The 20,392-nt window shown below is 46.1% G+C and overlaps 2 protein-coding genes across 2 annotated transcripts in view; one reads left to right on the forward strand and one right to left on the reverse strand.

Moving 5' to 3' along the window:
* Positions 1 to 20,392, reverse strand: part of LOC149452141 (uncharacterized) — a 408,968-nt gene that overhangs the window by 38,239 nt on the left and 350,337 nt on the right. The window lies entirely within an intron of this gene.
* On the forward strand, positions 2,620 to 19,498 carry LOC149452142 (uncharacterized). Its single transcript, XM_089689714.1, has 4 exons — positions 2,620 to 2,716; positions 7,838 to 7,927; positions 8,044 to 8,129; positions 17,877 to 19,498. The coding sequence occupies exons 2-4, from the start codon at positions 7,894 to 7,896 to the stop codon at positions 19,452 to 19,454; spliced, it is 1,698 nt and encodes a 565-aa protein (XP_089545840.1). The 5' UTR covers positions 2,620 to 2,716; positions 7,838 to 7,893; the 3' UTR covers positions 19,455 to 19,498.

Below are 20,392 nucleotides of genomic sequence, written 5' to 3' on the forward strand. Positions count from 1 at the left end.
TGGGTCAAGGAGGTTATTGTCTGTAAGGTGGGAGCTTAGGCGATCGTAGACTATGCGCTCAAGGAGCTTGGAGGTGAGTGGCAGCAGGGAGATGGGTCTGAGGCTGTTGGGGTCCGCGGGATCCAGGGAGGGCTTTTTGAGGATGGGGGTGATATGCGTGTGCTTTAGGGGGGAGGGGAATGCGCCATTAGAGAGGGAGAGATTGAAGATGTGGGTGAGGGAGCGGATGAGGGAGGCGGGGGGTGACCGGAGGAGTTGAGAGGGGATAGGGTCCAGGGGGAAGGTAGTGAGGCGGGCTTCTGAGAGGACTTTGGCGACTTCCTCAGTAGTGACAGGGCTGAGGGAGTGCAGTGCAGGGGGGTTATGGTGGGTGGGGCCTTGGGTAAGGTGGGGGGCAGTGCGGTTGTGAGGGCAGAGGAGTGGGGAGATGAAGGGGTGACGGGGGTGGGGAGGCTAGGTGGGGAGGTAGATTGCAAGTTGTCGATGTCCTTATGGATAGCGTCAATCTTGTTGTGGAAATGGGTGGCAATCTCGTGGGCGGTGAGAGAGGTACTGAGTGGAGGAGGGGGGAGAGAGAGCAGGGAGTTGAAGGTGGAGAAGAGTCGGCGGGGGCAGGAGGAGAGGGTGTTGATCAGGTTAACAAAGTAGGCCTGCTTGGTGGCGTGGAGGGAGGAGGTGTAGGTGAGAAATGCAGATTTGTAGAGGGAGAATGTATGAAGGGACCTGGTTTTGCACCACAGTCTCTCCAGTGCGCGACTGCAACATTTCTTGGTAGTCTGTCTCAGTCTCTGATATGAAAGACGGGACATTCTGGGTAGTCTGTCTCTCTCTGATATGAAGGACGGGACATTCTGGGTAGTCTGTCTCTCTCTGATATGAAGGATGGGACATTCTGGGTAGTCTGTCTCAGTCTCTGATATGAAGGACGGGACATTCTGGGTAGTCTGTTCGTTCTCTGATATGAAGGATGGGACATGCTGGGTAGTGTATCTCGGTCTTTGATATGAAGGATGTTACATTCTGGGTAGTCTGTCTCTCTGATGAGAAGGACAGGACATTCTGGGTAGTCTGTCTCTCTCTGATATGAAGGATGGGACATTCTGGGTAGTCTATCTCGGCCTTTGATATGAAGGATGGGACATTCCGGGTAGTGTGTCTCTCTCTGATATGAAGGACAGGACATTCTGGGTAGTCTGTCTCGGTCTCTGATATTAAGGATGGAGCATTTTAGGTAGTCTGTCTCTCTCTGATATGAAGGACAGGACATGCTGGGTAGTGTGTCTCGGTCTCTTATATGAAGGATGGGACATGCTGGGTAGTCTGTCTCGATCTCTGATATGAAGGATTGGACATGCTGGGTAGTCTGTTTCTCTCTAATATGAAAGCCAGGACATTCTGGGTAGTCTGTCTCTCTCTGATATGAATGATGGGACATTCTGGGTAGTCTGTCTCTCTTTGATATGAAGGACGGGACATTCTGGGTAGTCTGTCTCGGTCTCTGATATGAAGGACGGGACATTCTGGGTAGTTTGTCTCTCTCTGATATGAAGGACGGGACATTCTGGGTAGTCTGTCTCTCTCTGATATGGAGGACGGGACATTCTGGGTAGTCTGTCTCTCTCTGATATGAAGGACGGAACATTATGGGTAGTTTGTCTCTCTCTGATATGAAGGACGAACATTCTGGGTAGTCTGTCTCTCTCTGATATGAAGGACGGGACATTCTGGGTAGTCTGTCTCTCTCTGATATGGAGGATGCAATATTCTGGGTAGTCTTTCTCTCTGATATGAAGGACGGGACATTCTGGGTAGTCTGTCTCTCTTTGATATGAAGGACGGGACATTCTGGGTAGTCTGTCTCGGTCTTTGATACGAAGGACGGGACATTCTGGGTAGTTTGTCTCTCTCTGATATGAAGGACGGGACACTCTGGGAAGTCTGTCTCGGTCTTTGATATGAAGGACGGGAAATTCTGGGTAGTCTGTCTCGGTCTCTGATATGAAGGATTGAACATTCTGGGTAGTCCTTCTCTCTCTGATATGGAGGACGGGACATTCTGGGTAGTCTGTCTCTCTCTGATATGGAGGACGGGACATTCTGGGTAGTCTGTCTCTCTCTGATATGAAGGACGGAACATTCTGGGTAGTTTGTCTCTCTCTGATATGAAGGACGGGACATTCTGGGTAGTCTGTCTCTCTCTGATATGGAGGATGCAATATTCTGGGTAGTCTTTCTCTCTGATATGAAGGATGGGACATTCTGGGTAGTCTGTCTCTCTCTGATATGAAGGAGGGACATTATGGGTAGTGTGTCAGATTTTAGAGGTCTCTGTTTTATTATGCATTTTGTTTTTATCTTGTGTTCTGTGTCTTTAAGACTTTTCTATCTGTAGTAAAATATCTTTTTTAAACAGTTGGTTGCATGAGAGTTAGGTTTATTGTTTCTTACATTTTTTAGTTCTTTTTGAACTTCCCTGGTATCTCTATAAGGTAGATACAATGCAGGAATGGTTATTAGGAGACATTTCTTGGGGCTGCAGTTCCTCTGAACTCCACAAGATGGTGATCTCATTTCTACTACCCAGACAGGACTTCTCTATGGAATACGGACAGGAAGTGATGTCAGGAACAGACAGGAAGTGATCTGGAATAAAGATAAGACGTTCCCTTTGGTCTGAAGGAGATCGGAGAGGTTGCTGGACATGGCAGTAGAGGAGGTAATTATTATTATACAGGATTTATGGCGCTAACAGTTTGCTCAGCGCTTTACAATATAACGAGAGACAATACACCAACAATACAGATCAATACAAGAGGGATAGGAGGGCCCTGCTCCTTGGAGCTTACAATCTAGAAGGGAGGGGCTAGTGGTACAAAAGGTAGTAACTGTGGGGGATGGACTGGTAGGAGGAGTAGAAGATTCCAGTATTAGCTGAGGGCAGGAGAGGCTTCCCTGAAGAGATAGGTTTTCAGAGATCACCTAAAAGTGAACAGAGTAGGTGATAGTCTGATAAACTGGGGGAGAGAGTTCCAGAGTATAGGGAAGCTCTGGAGAAGTCCTGGAGATGAGCATGGGAGGAGGAGACAAGGGAGCTAGATAGTAGGAGGTCTTGCGAGGAGCGGAGAGGACAGTTTGGGTGATATTTAGAGACAAGATCGGTGATGTAATTTGGAGCAGAGTTATACATAGCTTCGTATGTTATTGTTAGTGTTTTGAATTTTATCAATTGGGAAATGGGAAGCCAGTGGAGGGATTGGCGGAGAGGGGTGGAGGACACTGAATGGAGACCAGTGGAGGGATTGGCATAGAGGGGTGGAGGACACTGAATGGAGACCAGTGGAGGGATTGGCAAAGAGGGGTGGAGGATACTGGGTGAAGGCCAGTGGAGGGATTGACAGAGAGGGATGGCAGATATGGAGTGGTTAGTAAGGTGGACGAGTCTGGCAGCAATATTCATGATAGACTGAAGAGGGGATAGCCTGCGATGAGGTCAACCAATGAGGAGGGAGTTACAATAGTCAAGGCGAGATATAACAAGGGAGTGAATAAATTGCTTAGTGGTTTCCGAGGTTAGGAACGGGCGTATCTTGGAGATGTTGCGGAGGTGAAGTCTACAAGATTTGGACAGTTATTGGATTTGGGAGTGAAAGGAAAAATGGGAGTCTAGGATTACACCTAGTACCCTGGCATGAGGGAAGGGACTGATGGTTGTATTATTGATCTTTATGGAGAAGTCAGGGGAGGGGGCACAGGCTGGAGGGAATACTAAGAGCTCAGTTTTGGAAAGATTGAGTTTGAGGAAGTGGAGTGACATCCATGCCAATATGTCACTTAGTAGGTTAGTAATGCGAGAAGAGACTGAAGAGGTGAGGAGGAGACTGAAGGGGTGAGGTGAGGAGGAGACTGAAGGGGTGAGGTGAGGGGTAGAAAGATAGATTTGTGTGTCATCGGCATAGAGATGGTACTTAAAGCCATGGGAGTTTATCAAGTGACCAAGGAAGGAGGTGTAGATGGAGAAGAGAAGGGGTCCAAGGACAGAGCCTTGAGGGACCCCTACAGAGAGAGGGAGTGAAGAGGAGGAGGCAGGGTTATCGGTAACACTGAAGGAGCGCTGCGATAGGTAGGAGGAGAACCAGGAGAGAGCAGAGTCTCGGAGGCCAAGAGAGTGTAGTTTTTTAAGGAGGAGGGGGTCAAGTAGTAAGAGTACAAAGTAGTGGCTATTGGCTGGGATGAGTACGGAGTAGTGGCCATTGGTTGGGATGAGTACGGAGTAGTGGCCATTGGTTGGGATGAGTATGGAGTAGTGGCCATTGGTTGGGATGAGTATGGAGTAGTGGCCATTGGTTGGGATGAGTATGGAGTAGTGGCCATCGGTTGGGATGAGTATGGAGTAGTGGCCATCGGTTGGGATGAGTATGGAGTAGTGGCCATCGGTTGGGATGAGTAAGGAGTAGTGGCCATCGGTTGGGATGAGTAAGGAGTAGTGGCCATTGGTTGGGAGGAGTGCGGAGTAGTGGCCATTGGTTGGGAGGAGTGCGGAGTAGTGGCCATTGGTTGGGAGGAGTGCGGAGTAGTGGCCATTGGTTGGGAGGAGTGCGGAGTAGTGGCCATTGGTTGGGAGGAGTGCGGAGTAGTGGCCATTGGTTGGGAGGAGTGCGGAGTAGTGGCCATTGGTTGGGAGGAGTGCGGAGTAGTGGCCATTGGTTGGGAGGAGTGCGGAGTAGTGGCCATTGGTTGGGAGGAGTGCGGAGTAGCGGCCATTGGTTGGAAGGAGTACGGAGTAGTGGCCATTGGTTTTAGCAGTTAGTAGATCATTAGTGAGTTTCAGTAGTCCGGTTTCAGTGAAGTGTAGTGAGTGAAAGCCAGACTGTAAAGGGTGAAGAAGGTTGTTGTCGGTGAGGTGGGAGCTCAGGCGATTGTAGACTAAGCGTTCTAGGAGTTTAGAGGTAAATGGCATCAGGGAGATGAGTCTTAAGTTGTTCAGGTTGGTGGGGTCCAGGGAGGGCTTGTTAAGTATGGGAGTGATGTGCGCATGCTTTAGAGGGGAGGGGAAGGCACCAGTAGAGAGGGAAAGATTGAAGATGTGAGTGAGGGATCATAGGATGGAAGAAGAGGGTGACCGTAGTAGTTGTGAGGGGACAGGATCCAGGGGGCAGGTGGTGAGACGGGCTTCTGAGAAAACCTTAGTGACCTCTTCGGTAGTAGCGAGGTCAGAAGAGGAAAGTGTTGAGGAAGGTTTAGTATAAGATATGCTAAGTGGGATGGATGTCTGTGCAGTGGTGATGCCGCTATGAATTACATCAATCTTGTTTTTGAAATGATTTGCAATCTCATGAGCAGTGAGTGAGGTGCTGGGTGGAGGTGGAGAAAGTAGAGAGTTAAAAGTAGAGAAGAGATGACGAGGACTGGATGACAAAGTATTGATGAGAGTGACAAAGTCGTCTTGTTTGGCAGCATGAAGGGAGGAATTGTATGTGAAGAAAGCAGATTTATATCAGGTGAACGCTTGTTGAGATTTGGTTTTACGCCACAATCACTCCAGCGCACGACTATGTCACTTAAGATTTCTGGTGTGGTCAGTCTGCCAAGGTTGTAATGGTCGGGGCCTGATGCTTCGTGTTGTTAGAGGAGCAAGTGAGTCTAATGTTGATGAAAGCGAACTGTTATAGACAGCAGTGGCCAGGTCAGGGCAGGACAGGGGAGAGATTCTGTCATAGAGTTGGTCAGTTGCAGAGTGGAAAGGAGCCGGGTTCAAGTTGTGAAGGTTTCTGCAGGTAATTGTTGGCTGCTTGGAGGGATAGGTGTTTGAAGACGAGGAGACTGTGAAGGTGATGAGATTGTGATCAGAGAGAGGAAAGGGGGTGTTTGTGAGGTTGTAGGGAGTGCAAAGACGGGAGAAAACAAGGTGTAATGTATTCCCATCAGAGTGAGTGGAGGACTGTATACATTGTGCTAATGCAAAAGATGAGGTTATGTTGAAGAGTTGGGATGTAGCCGGGTTTTTGACATTAATGGGAATGGTAAAATCTCCGAGAATGATAGTTTGTAGCTCAGAGGAGAGAAAGTAGGGTAGCCAGGAGGAGAAATCATCAAGAAAGCGGGACACGGGTCCAGGAGGCTGATAGATCACTGCAATCCTCAGAGAGATCAGAGAAAACAGCCGGATGCAGTGAGTCTGGAAAGAAGAGAATGATAGAGAGGGAGGGTTAGGGAGGACATGGAAGGTGCTCAGTGAGGATAGAAGCAAACCAACCCCACCACCTTTCTGACCACTGGGTCTGGGTGAGTGGGTCCAGAGGAGGCCTCCATAGGGAAGTGCTGCGGGGGAAGCAGAATCTGCTGTTTGGAGCCAGGTTTCTGTAATTGCTACTAGGTTAAGGGAGCGGGAGACAAAAAGGTCATGGACAGAGGTGAGATTATTACAGACAGAGCGGGCATTCCAGAGCGCACATGAAAAAGGGAGGGTGGTTTTTGGGAGCACGGGGACTCCAATTAAATTGAGGGGATTGCGGCTATTCCTGGAAGAAAGAGGGTGCCTGGTGTGGAGGTGAAATACTGGAGGACCAGGATTTGGGAAGGTATCCCCAGAGGTTAGGAGAAGGAGGATGCCTGGTGCAGGGGTGAGATAGTGGAGGACCAGGGTTTGGGGAGATATCTCTAGAGGTTAGGAGAAGGAGGGTGCCTGGTGCGGGGGTGAGATAGTGGAGGACCAGGGTTTGGGGAGATATCCCCAGAGGTTATGAGAAGGAGGGTGCCTGGTGCGGGGGTCAGATAGTGGAGGACCAGGGTTTGGGAAGATATCCCCAGAGGTTATGAGAAGGAGGGTGCTTGGTGTGGGGGTGAGATAGTGGAGGTCCAGGGTTTGGGGAGATATCCCCAGAGGTTATGAGAAGGAGGGTGCCTGGTGTGGGGGTGAGATAGTGGAGGACCAGGGTTTGGGGAGATATCCCCAGAGGTTATGAGAAGGAGGGTGCCTGGTGTGGGGGTGAGATAGTGGAGGACCAGGGTTTGGGGAGATATCCCCAGAGGTTAGGAGAAGGAGGTTGAGGAAAATAAGATGGGAGCAGGATGTACACGAGCGCACATGCCTTCCAGTCCTGGTGTTTGGGTCAGCAGGAGGTGATGAGAGCAGTAGTAGGGAGATGGTAGCAGTGAGGGGGAGATGTACAAGTTCTGGGGTGGAGCAGAGGGGTAAAGAAGTGAGATTTTGGGAACGCAGGAAAGTAATATGAAAAGGAGGAGTAGAGGGGACATATGAAAGGTACACGGAGTGGGACTCAGACTGGTAAGAGATGTTTCCCGGGGTGTTTGCTCGCAGTCTGTCCAGCATGCAGGAGAGTTTCTTGTTGTATCTTCCTGCTGCTTGAGTTCAACTGCTTCTTAGCACTCCATCAACGCAGAACGCACTCAAAAGCAGCCCCCCCTCAGTGACTGTGCCCCCCCATCAGTGATCTCCCCCCATCAGCTGATCTAAATTTATAGGGAGATGGCCCAATGAGCACTCATCTCCGCCCCAATTAGGAACTGATAAGGATCACATGAATAGGGGGGGATGATTCTCAAACAGACCAGACACAGACTACAGTCATAAAACGGTAATAAGATGTTATGTTCTATTTGAACCCAGTAACCCCCCATCATGTCCGTCCTCTTCCTCCATAGTCATATCCGTCCTCTTCCTCCATAGTTATGTCCATTCTCTTCCTCCATGGTCATGTCTGTCCTTTTCCTCCATAGTCATGTCTGTCCTTTTCCTCCATAGTCATATCTGTCCTCTTCCTCCATAGTCATGTCTGTCCTCTTCCTCCATAGTCACTGTGACGTGTTTTATCTCCAGCAGATGATGATACACATCAATATTTAGAAGGACACAAGGATCTCTACAAGGACGTCATGATGGACAATCAGCCGCCCCTCACATCACCGGGTAAGAGGAGACTTTATTGTAAAGGAGAGAGCAGTACGGAGGATCCACCTAGATCCCCCATCATCTGATAAACACATAGAAACAATGGATTCAGTCAGTGTGTGTGTTTCCTACAGATGGATCCAGTCATGGGAACCCACCAGAGAGATGTCCCCGTCCTCTGTATTCCCGGGATTCCACACAGGAAGGTCACACCATCCCTCACCATCATCAGGTAGATGATGACAATTATTGGTAGTTGTGATTTATACACAGCATGTTTGTTACAATGAATGTTTTATTATATCTTTCAGAGTGGAATCCTCGGGGATGATAATATTGATGTTAAAGAAGAGTATAAAGAGGAGGATGAGGAGTATGGAGTGATGGAGGAGTTTTCAGAAGGACACAAGGATATGATGGAGCCACCTAATACCAGGAACCCACCAGAGAGATCTCCCCGTCCTCTGTATTCCCAGGATTCCACACAGGAAGGTCACACCATCCCTCACCATTGCAAGGTTGGTGGGATGGAGCATCTAGAACATAGACTTATAGAGAAGATGTGTAAATTTTTATGTGAGTTTTTATTTTACAGATGATATTTTCTCTCATTTCCTTGATTTAGAGTGGAGATCCAATCGATATAGAATTTGAGGTGAAAGCAGAAGAAGAAGAGGCGTATGTGAGGGATGATCAGCAGTCTATGGAGGAGGATGGAATAACGGGGACATTTATAGAGGAGGACACTCCTACAGAGATCAGCACAGGTGGGTCATGAACACTAAATCCATTCCTCCACCCATACTGCTCACTGATTGGTCCAGAGTAGGGCGGGGACTGGGTGATATCAGCCTGTAATCCCCTGGTCACTTTCCTGAGCTGTGTTCCCCGTCCTGTATTCCTGGATTTCTCCTCCAGGGGACCTTCTCTGTTATCTGCTGGCTGTGCCGGGTGGAGGGATATGTCTGTAGTGTCTCAGACCCAAGTCACTGAGTGCAGTCTCAGGAGATGGGAGGCAGCGGTGTGGGACCTACATAGTTACATAGTTAGTCTGGCTGAAAAAAGACATTCCATCTAGTTGTACCATTAAAAATAAAAGTTATAATCCGACACCCACAGCTGATCCACCAGAAGGCAAAAACCCAGCAAAGCACGATCCGATCTCCTCCTGCAGGGGAAAACATTCCTTCCTGACCCCCCCAAGAGGCAATCGGATATTCCCTGGATCAACTTTCCCTATAAATGTTATATCCAGTTATATTCTGTGTATCCAAGAAAGAATCCAGGACTTTCCTACAGCAATCTCCCCCTTATGTATTATACATGGAGATCATATCCCCCTTATGTATTATACATGGAGATCATATCCGCCCTTATGTATTATACATGGAGATCATATCCCCCCTTATGTATTATACATGGAGATCATATCCCCCCTTATGTATTATACATGGAGATCATATCCCTCCCTTATGTACTATACATGGAGATCATATCCCCCCTTATGTATTATACATGGAGATCATATCCCCCCCTTATGTATTATACATGGAGATCATATCCCCCCCTTATGTATTATACATGGAGATCATATCCCCCCTTATGTATTATACATGGTGATCATATCCCCCTTATGTATTATACATGGAGATCATATCCCCCCCTTATGTATTATACATGGAGATCATATCCCCCTTATGTATTATATATGGAGATCATATCCCCCTTATGTATTATACATGGCGATCATATCCCCCCTTATGTATTATACATGGAGATCATATCCCCCTTATGTATTATACATGGAGATCATATCCCCCCTTATGTATTATACATGGAGATCATATCCCCCCTTATGTATTATACATGGAGATCATATCCCCCTTATGTATTATGCATGGAGATCATATCCCCCTTATGTATTATGCATGGAGATCATACCCCCCCCCTTATGTATTTTACATGGAGATCATATCCCCCCTTATGTATTATACATGGAGATTATACCCCCCTTATGTATTATACATGGAGATCATATCCCCCCCTTATGTATTATACATGGAGATCATATCCCCCCCTTATGTATTATACATGGAGATCATACCCCCCTTATGTATTATACATGATGATCATATCCCCCCCCTTATGTATTATACATGGAGATCATATCCCCCCCTTATGTATTATACATGGAGATCATATCCCCAAATTATGTATTATACATGGAGATCATATCCCCCCCTTATGTATTATACATGGAGATCATATCCTCCCTTATGTATTATACATGGAGATCATATTCCCCTTATGTATTATACATGGAGATCATATCCCCCCTTATGTATTATACATGGAGATCATATTCCCCTTATGTATTCTACATGGAGATCATATCCCCCCTTATGTATTATACATGGAGATCATATCCCCCCCTTATGTATTATACATGGAGATCATATCCCCAAATTATGTATTATACATGGAGATCATATCCCCCCCTTATGTATTATACATGGTGATCATATCCTCCCTTATGTATTATACATGGAGATCATATCCCCCCTTATGTATTATACATGGAGATCATATCCCCCTTATGTATTATACATGGAGATCATATCCCCCCTTATGTATTATACATGGAGATCATATCCCCCCTTATGTATTATACATGGAGATCATATCCCCCTTATGTATTATACATGGAGATCATATCCCCCCTTATGTATTATACATGGAGATCATATCCCCCCTTATGTATTATACATGGAGATCATATCCCCCCTTATGTATTATACATGGAGATCATATCCCCCCTTATGTATTATACATGGAGATCATATCCCCCCTTATGTATTATACATGGAGATCATATCCCTCCTTCTGTATTATACATGGAGATCACATCCCCCCTTATGTATTATACATGGAGATCATATCCCCCTTATGTATTATACATGGAGATCATATCCCCCTTATGTATTATACATGGAGATCATATCCCCCTTATGTATTATACATGGAGATCATATCCCCCCTTATGTATTATGCATGGAGATCATATCCCCCCTTATGTATTATGCATGGAGATCATACCCCCTTATGTATTATGCATGGAGATCATATCCCCCCTTATGTATTATACATGGAGATCATATCCCCCCTTATGTATTATACATGGAGATCATATCCCCCTTATGTATTATACATGGAGATCATATCCCCCTTATGTATTATACATGGAGATCATATCCCCCTTATGTATTATACATGGAGATCATATCCCCCCTTATGTATTATACATGGAGATCACATCCCCCTTATGTATTATACATGGAGATCATATCCCCCCTTATGTATTATACATGGAGATCATATCCCCCCTTATGTATTATACATGGAGATCATATCCCCCCTTATGTATTATACATGGAGATCATATCCCCCTTATGTATTATACATGGAGATCATATCCCCCCTTATGTATTATACATGGAGATCATATCCCCCCCTTATGTATTATACATGGAGATCATATCCCCCCTTATGTATTATACATGGAGATCATATCCCCCCTTATGTATTATACATGGAGATCATATCCCCCTTATGTATTATACATGGAGATCATATCCCCCCTTATGTATTATACATGGAGATCATATCCCCCCTTATGTATTATACATGGAGATCATATCCCCCTTATGTATTATACATGGTGATCATATCTCCCCTTATGTATTATACATGGAGATCATATCCCCCTTATGTATTATACATGGAGATCATATCCCCCCTTATGTATTATACATGGAGATCATATCCCCCCTTATGTATTATACATGGAGATCATATCCCCCCTTATGTATTATACATGGAGATCATATCCCCCTTATGTATTATACATGGAGATCATATCCCCCCTTATGTATTATACATGGAGATCATATCCCCCCTTATGTATTATACATGGAGATCATATCCCCCCTTATGTATTATACATGGAGATCATATCCCCCCTTATGTATTATACATGGAGATCATATCCCCCTTATGTATTATACATGGAGATCATATCCCCCCTTATGTATTATACATGTAGATCATATCCCCCCTTATGTATTATACATGGAGATCATATCCCCCCTTATGTATTATACATGGAGATCATATCCCCCTTATGTATTATACATGGTGATCATATCTCCCCTTATGTATTATACATGGAGATCATATCCCCCTTATGTATTATACATGGAGATCATATCCCCCTTATGTATTATACATGGAGATCATATCCCCCTTATGTATTATACATGGAGATCATACCCCCCCTTATGTATTATACATGGAGATCATACCCCCCCTTATGTATTATACATGGAGATCATATCCCCCTTATGTATTATACATGGAGATCATATCCCCCTTATGTATTATACATGGAGATCATATCCCCCCTTATGTATTATACATGGAGATCATATCCCCCCTTATGTATTATACATGGAGATCATATCCCCCCTTATGTATTATACATGGAGATCATATCCCCCCTTATGTATTATACATGGAGATCATATCCCCCCTTATGTATTATACATGGAGATCATATCACCCCTTATGTATTATACATGGAGATCATATCACCCCTTATGTATTATACATGGTGATCATATCCCCCCTTATGTATTATACATGGAGATCATATCCCCCCTTATGTATTATACATGGAGATCATATCCCCCCTTATGTATTACACATGGAGATCATATCCCCCCTTATGTATTACACATGGAGATCATATCCCCCCTTATGTATTACACATGGAGATCATATCCCCCCTTATGTATTACACATGGAGATCATATCCCCCCCTTATGTATTATACATGGAGATCATATCCCCCCCTTATGTATTATACATGGAGATCATATCCCCCCTTATGTATTATACATGGAGAACATATCCCCCTTATGTATTACACATGGAGATCATATCCCCCTTATGTATTACACATGTAGATCATATCCCCCCTTATGTATTACACATGGAGATCATATCCCCCTTATGTATTACACATGGAGATCATATCCCCCCCTTATGTATTATACATGGAGATCATATCCCCCCCTTATGTATTATACATGGAGATCATATCCCCCCTTATGTATTATACATGGAGATCATATCCCCCCTTATTTTTTATACATGGAGATCATATCCCCCCCTTATGTATTATACATGGAGATCATATCCCCCCCTTATGTATTATACATGGAGATCATATCCCCCCCTTATGTATTATACATGGAGATCATATCCCCCCCTTATGTATTATACATGGAGATCATATCCCCCCCCTTATGTATTATACATGGAGATCATATCCCCCCCTTATGTATTATACATGGAGATCATATCCCCCCCTTATGTATTATACATGGAGATCATATCCCCCCCTTATGTATTATACATGGAGATCATATCCCCCCTTATGTATTATACATGGAGATCATATCCCCCCTTATGTATTATACATGGAGATCATATCCCCCCTTATGTATTATACATGGAGATCATATCCCCCTTAATCTCCTCTTCTCAGTAGAGAATACATTCAGTTCCTCTAATCTTTCCTCATAGCTGATCTCCTCCATGCCTCGTATCAGTTTGGTTGCCCTTCTCTGTACTTTCTCCAGTTCCCCAATGTTCTTTTTGTGAATTGGAGCCCAAAACTGAACTGCATATTCCAGATGAGGTATTAGTAATGATTTGTACCCGGGGGGGGAGGTGGGTGATATCTCTCTCTCTGGAGTCTATACATCTCCTAATACAAGAGAGGATTTTGCTCGCTTCAGAACCCGCAGCTTTGCATTGCTGCCATTAATAAGCTTGTGATCTATTAGAACCTTCTCCACCATTGACCCCCCAGATTCTTCTTCTCCATTGGACACCCAGATCCTTCCCCCAGATCCTTCTCCACCATTGTCCCCTTCAGATCCTTCTCCACCATTGTCCCCTTCAGATCCTTCTCCACCCTTGTCCCCCCAGATCCTTCTCCATCATTGACCCCCCCCAGATCCTTCTCCACCATTGAGCCCCCAGTTGTACCCCCCCTAGTATGTATGATGCATATTCGTAGCCCCCCCCCAGTGCAGAACCTTACATTTATCACCATTAGCCCTCATTGGCCCCATAGTCCCCCAATTACACAGAGCATTGAGGTCGGCTTGTAAGTTGGAGACATCCTGTAAGGACGTTATTCCCCGGCACAGCTTGGTGTCATCTGCAAAGACTGGAATGGGATTTATAATCTCACACCCCATATTGTTTATATATATATTAATAAGTAAGGGTCCCAACACTGAACCCTGGGGTACCCCACTAATTACAGTGAGCCTTGGGGTACCCCACTAATAACACTGAACCTTGGGGTACCCCACTAATAACATTGAACCTTGGGGTACCCAACTAATAACGCTGAACCTTAGGGTACCCCACTAATAACACTGAACCTTGGGGTACTCCACTAAAAACACTGAACCTTGGGGTACCCCACTAAAAACACTGAACCTTGGGGTACTCCACTAATAACACTGAACCTTGGGGTACCCCACTAATAACACTGAACCTTGGGGTACCCCACTAATAACACAGAACCTTGGGGTACCCCACTAATAACACAGAACCCTGGGGTACACCACTAATAACAATAAACCCTGGGGTACACCACTAATAACACTAAACCCTGGGGTACCCCACTAATAACACTGAACCTTGGGGTACACCACTGATAACACTGACCATTGGGGTACCCCACTAATAACACTGAACCTTGGGGTACACCACTAATAACACTGACCTTGTGGAACCCCACTAATAACACTGAACCCTGGGATAGCCCACTAATAGCTCTGAAACTTGGGGTACACAACTAATAACACTGAGCCTTGGGGTACCCCACTAATAACACTGAGCCTTGGGGTACACCACTGATAACACTGAACCTTGTGGAACCCCACTAATAACACTGAACCCTGGGGTACCCCACTAATAGCTCTGAAACTTGGGGTACACAACTAATAACACTGAGCCTTGGGGTACCCCACTAATAACACTGACCCTTGGGGTACCCCACTAATAACACTGAACCTTGGGGTACCCCACTAATGACACTGAACCTTGGGGTACACCACTGACACCCCCAGACCATTCAGAGTATGAATCATTAACCACTACTCTCTGAATACGATCTTTTAGCCAGTTTTCTATCCATTTACATTCAGATTTTTCCAGCCTGTAGACTTTACCTTACACATTAGCCGTGTGTGGGGAACTGTGTCCAAGTATACCACGTCCACCACCACCCCTCTGTCCAAGTATACCACGTCCACCGCCACCCCTCTGTCCAAGTATACCACGTCCACCGCCACCCCTCTGTCCAAGTATACCACGTCCACCGCCACCCCTCTGTCCAAGTATACCACGTCCACCGCCACCCCTCTGTCCAAGTATACCACGTCCACCGCCACCCCTCTGTCCAAGTATACCACGTCCACCGCCACCCCTCTGTCCAAGTATACCACGTCCACCGCCACCCTCTGTCCAAGTATACCACGTCCACCGCCACCCCTCTGTCCAAGTATACCACGTCCACCGCCACCCCTCTGTCCAAGTATACCACGTCCACCGCCACCCCTCTGTCCAAGTATACCACGTCCACCGCCACCCCTCTGTCCAAGTATACCACGTCCACCGCCACCCCTCTGTCCAAGTATACCACGTCCACCGCCACCCCTCTGTCCAAGTATACCACGTCCACCGCCACCCCTCTGTCCAAGTATACCACGTCCACCGCCACCCCTCTGTCCAAGTATACCACGTCCACCGCCACCCCTCTGTCCAAGTATACCACGTCCACCGCCACCCCTCTGTCCAAGTATACCACGTCCACCGCCACCCCTCTGTCCAAGTATACCACGTCCACCGCCACCCCTCTGTCCAAGTATACCACGTCCACCGCCACCCCTCTGTCCAAGTATACCACGTCCACCGCCACCCCTCTGTCCAAGTATACCACGTCCACCGCCACCCCTCTGTCCAAGTTTACCACGTCCACCGCCACCCCTCTGTCCAAGTTTACCACATCCACCGACACTCCTATGTCCAAGTTTACCACCTCCACAGCCACCCCTCTTTCCAAGTATACCACGTCCACCCCTCTGTCCAAGTATACCACGTCCACCACCACCCCTCTGTCCAAGTATACGATGTCCACCGACACCCCTCTGTCCAAGTTTACCACCTCCACAGCCACCCCTCTGTCCAAATTTACCACGTCCACAGCCACCCCTCTGTCCAAGTTTACCACCTCCACAGCCACCCCTCTTTCCAAGTTTACCACCTCCACAGCCACCCCTCTGTCCAAGTTTACCACGTCCACAGCCACCCCTCTGTCCAAGTTTACCACCTCCACCGCCACCCCTCTTTCCAAGTTTACCACCTCCACCGCCACCCCTCTTTCCAAGTTTACCACCTCCACCGCCACCCCTCTTTCCAAGTTTACCACCTCCACAGCCACCCCTCTGTCCATGTACACCACGTCCACCAACACCCCTCTGTCCAAGTACACCACATCCACCGCCAACCCTCTGTCCATGTATACGACGTCCACCGCCACCCCTCTGTCCAATGATTTGCTCACCTCCAATCTAACCTGTTTCTTGATAGTTTAATCCCATCTCACCTCTACATGTTGTCTACAGTAAACATTTAAACTTCCACTGATTACAGAATACTAAAACTGTGAGTCCTGACCCTTATACTATATAACTTGTACATTACATACTCCTGACCCCTGCACTATATACTCTGTTGTACATTACATACTCCTGACCCCTGCACTATATACTCTATGTTGTACATTACATACTCCTGACCCCTGCATTATATACTCTATGTTGTACATTACATACTCCTGACCCCTGCACTATATACTCCATGTTGTACATGACATACTCCTGACCCCTGCACTATATACTCTATGTTGTACATTACATACTCCTGACCCCTGCACTATATACTCTATGTTGTACATGACATACTCCTGACCCCTGCACTATATACTCTATGTTGTACATTACATACTCCTGACCCCCTGCATTATATACTCTGTGTTGTACATTACATACTCCTGACCCCTGCACTATATACTCTATGTTGTACATTACATACTCCTGACCCCTGCACTATATACTCTATGTTGTACATTACATACTCCTGACCCCTGCACTATATACTCTATGTTGTACATTTCATACTCCTGACTTCTGCTCTCCCCCCCCCCCCTCCTATATATGCACATAATATGGATTCTCTTTTGTTACACCCATTTCCTCCCAGCTGGACATTTTATATCGGATGATGTGATTGGAGCACAGACTTTTACATGGTGGTAATAATGTGATAACATCCTCCAACTTTGGACCATTAAACAGAAAGTGATAATGGGGGAGGAGTCAATACCCCAATGATGGTGGTCTTCAGGATCAGTCCAGTCTTCATCTTGGTTGTTCTCCCCTCATCCTCACTCTCTGACCTCTGGTGGGGCTCAGCCCCGCTGTTCTTCATGACTAAATCATGGACTAAATAAGGAAGTGCAGTACTTCTTGTGTTGGGAAGATGGTGATGAGTGATAGAGGGGGTGGGGGCCCTCGTCCTATAATCCCCTCATCACTGTCCCTCCTATAAAAGACAGTTTTGGTTGTTTCCTCACTCTCTGACTAAGGTCCATGAATAAAGAAATGACCTGGTAGGAGATCAGAGGAGCCATTTCCTAGTTCCCTTGAGGGGGGAATTGTAAGCTCCTCAGAGACCAAGCTGCCTGATGTGGGCGGAGTCCTGGTTTGGGGGAACCAATCAGCTCCTGTCTAGTAATCCTCTTTGTCTTTGTATTTTAGTCCATGGCCGGGAGATGAGGAAAACCTCCGAGGATTGTCTCACTTTGTCTCCAGACTGGAAAGTAGAAGATGAGGACATCACACAGTATAGTCCAGGAGAAAACCCGGCTCCTTCCAATGTCCATCCGGCACCACCCAGTGTAGATGGACCATCGGATTCCTCGTATCCTGAGGAACCTCAGACTGTGCGGGACCGGGCCGACCTTCCAACAGGGAAGAGCTTCTCCTGTACGGAGTGCGGGAAGAGGTTCAGTTCTACATACCATCTTAATAGGCATAAAAGATCTCACACGGGGGAGAAGCCATATTCCTGTTCTGAGTGCGGGAAATGTTTTTCAGTTAAGTCCAATCTTTACATACATCAGAGATCTCACACGGGGGAGAAGCCGTATTCTTGTCCTGAGTGCGGGAAATATTTTTCACAGAAGTCCAATCTTTACACACATCAGAGATCTCACACGGGGGAGAAGCCATATTCTTGTCCTGAGTGCGGGAAATATTTTTCACAGAAGTCCAATCTTTACACACATCAGAGATCTCACACGGGGGAGAAGCCATATTCCTTTCCTGAGTGCGGGAAATGTGTTTTGGTGAAGTCCAAACTTCATAGTCATAAGAGATGTCATACGGGAGAGAAGCCGTATTCTTGCCCTGAGTGCGAGAAACGTTATTTAAATGAGTCCAGTATTTACAGACATCAGAGATCTCACACGGGGGAGAAGCCGTATTCCTGCCCTGAGTGTGGGAAATGTTTTTCAGTGAAGTTCCATCTTTACATACATCAGAGATCTCACACAGGGGAGAAGCCGTATTCCTGCCCTGAGTGTGGGAAATGTTTTTCAATGAAGTCCCATCTTAACACACATCAGAGATCTCACACAGGAGAGAAGCCGTATTCCTGTCCTGAGTGTGGGAAACTTTTTTCAGAGAAGTCCAGTCTTAACACACATCAGAGATCTCACACAGGAGAGAAGCCGTATTCCTGCCCTGAGTGTGGGAAATGTTTTTCAGTGAAGTTACATCTTTACATACATCAGAGATCTCACACAGGGGAGAAGCCGTATTCCTGCCCTGAATGTGGGAAATGTTTTTCAGTGAAGTCCCATCTTAACACACATCAGAGATCTCACACAGGAGAGAAGCCGTATTCCTGTCCTGAGTGTGGGAAATGTTTTTCAGAGAAGTCCAGTCTTAACACACATCAGAGATCTCACACAGGAGAGAAGCCGTATTCCTGCCCTGAGTGTGGGAAATGTTTTTCAGTGAAGTCCGATCTATACAGACATCAGAGATCTCACACGGGGGAGAAGCCGTATTCCTGTCCTGACTGCGGGAAATGTTTTTCACAAAAGTCCCATCTTTCCAGACATCAGAGACTGCACATGAAGGAGAAGCCACTTTCCTGCCCTGAGTGTGGGAAATGTTTTTCAGTGAAGTTCCATCTTTACAGACATCAAAGATCTCACACAGGGGAGAAGCCGTATTCCTGTCCTGACTGCGGGAAATGTTTTTCACAAAAGTCCCATCTTTCCAGACATCAGAGACTGCACATGAAGGAGAAGCCACTTTCCTGTCCTGAGTGAGGGAAATGTTCCTCACTGAAGTCCTGTCTTCCTGTACATCAGGGGTCCCACACAACCCTGGAGGTGTATTAGTGCCTTGAGTGCGGGAAATGTCTTCTAGATGAATGTTGCTGGACATCCCAGCTCTCATGTGGGGAAGAAGCACACCCTGATATACACCTCAGATATACTCCATGGCTGATCTTCATCATGGAAGAAACAGTTCATAAGGAGATCAGAGGTCCCCAAAGACATGGATGAAGTGTGGGACCGGGTTGGCCATTGATGGCAGGAGAATAAAAATGGAGTCCTGACCTAGAGCACTGGGCTGACTCTCATTGGGGTGCAGCCTATATACTAGAGATGGTTTGCACCTACATGGATGGGGGTCTGCTGTGCTGGGGGAGGGGTTTATGGGAAGGCTGGAGGAGTATATAAACTAGGATGGAGGGGGGAGAATTCAGTTATAACGGGGTAGACAGATCAGACCGGGGTCAGTACTTATTGGGGGGTAAAAAGAAAAACTAAAAATCCTCGTTTGCTTATACGGAAATCCCCTAACCAATAGCGGCCAACACCCAATGATAATACCAATCAGATCAAGAAAACAATTGAAAATGAATGGTGCAGCGCTAACTACAAAAGTGAATAAAAATAAATGTGTAACCAAACACTCATAAAGTGCTAATAAATCAACAAACCAAAATATACATAACAATATAGTGCTAATCAGAACCGTGATAACAACGTGGACAATACTAGTGTATGGGTCACCTTAGTGACCTAAAAATGGTGATAAACACACATAATAAAATAGACTGGTGTTAAGTGTCCTTGATAGCAATCAAAAAACCTTTTATAACAAGTACTAATAAGTCCATAAAGTAACAAGTGCGGATAAAACGTGATAAAACACCATGCAATGTGTTAAACGTGAACACTTCATGCAAGTGCCGGCA

The sequence above is a fragment of the Staurois parvus genome, unplaced genomic scaffold, assembly GCF_062004578.1.
Source record: "Staurois parvus isolate SC_StPar_1 unplaced genomic scaffold, SC_StPar_1.0 ptg000494l, whole genome shotgun sequence".
Classification (NCBI taxonomy): Eukaryota; Metazoa; Chordata; class Amphibia; order Anura; family Ranidae; genus Staurois; species Staurois parvus.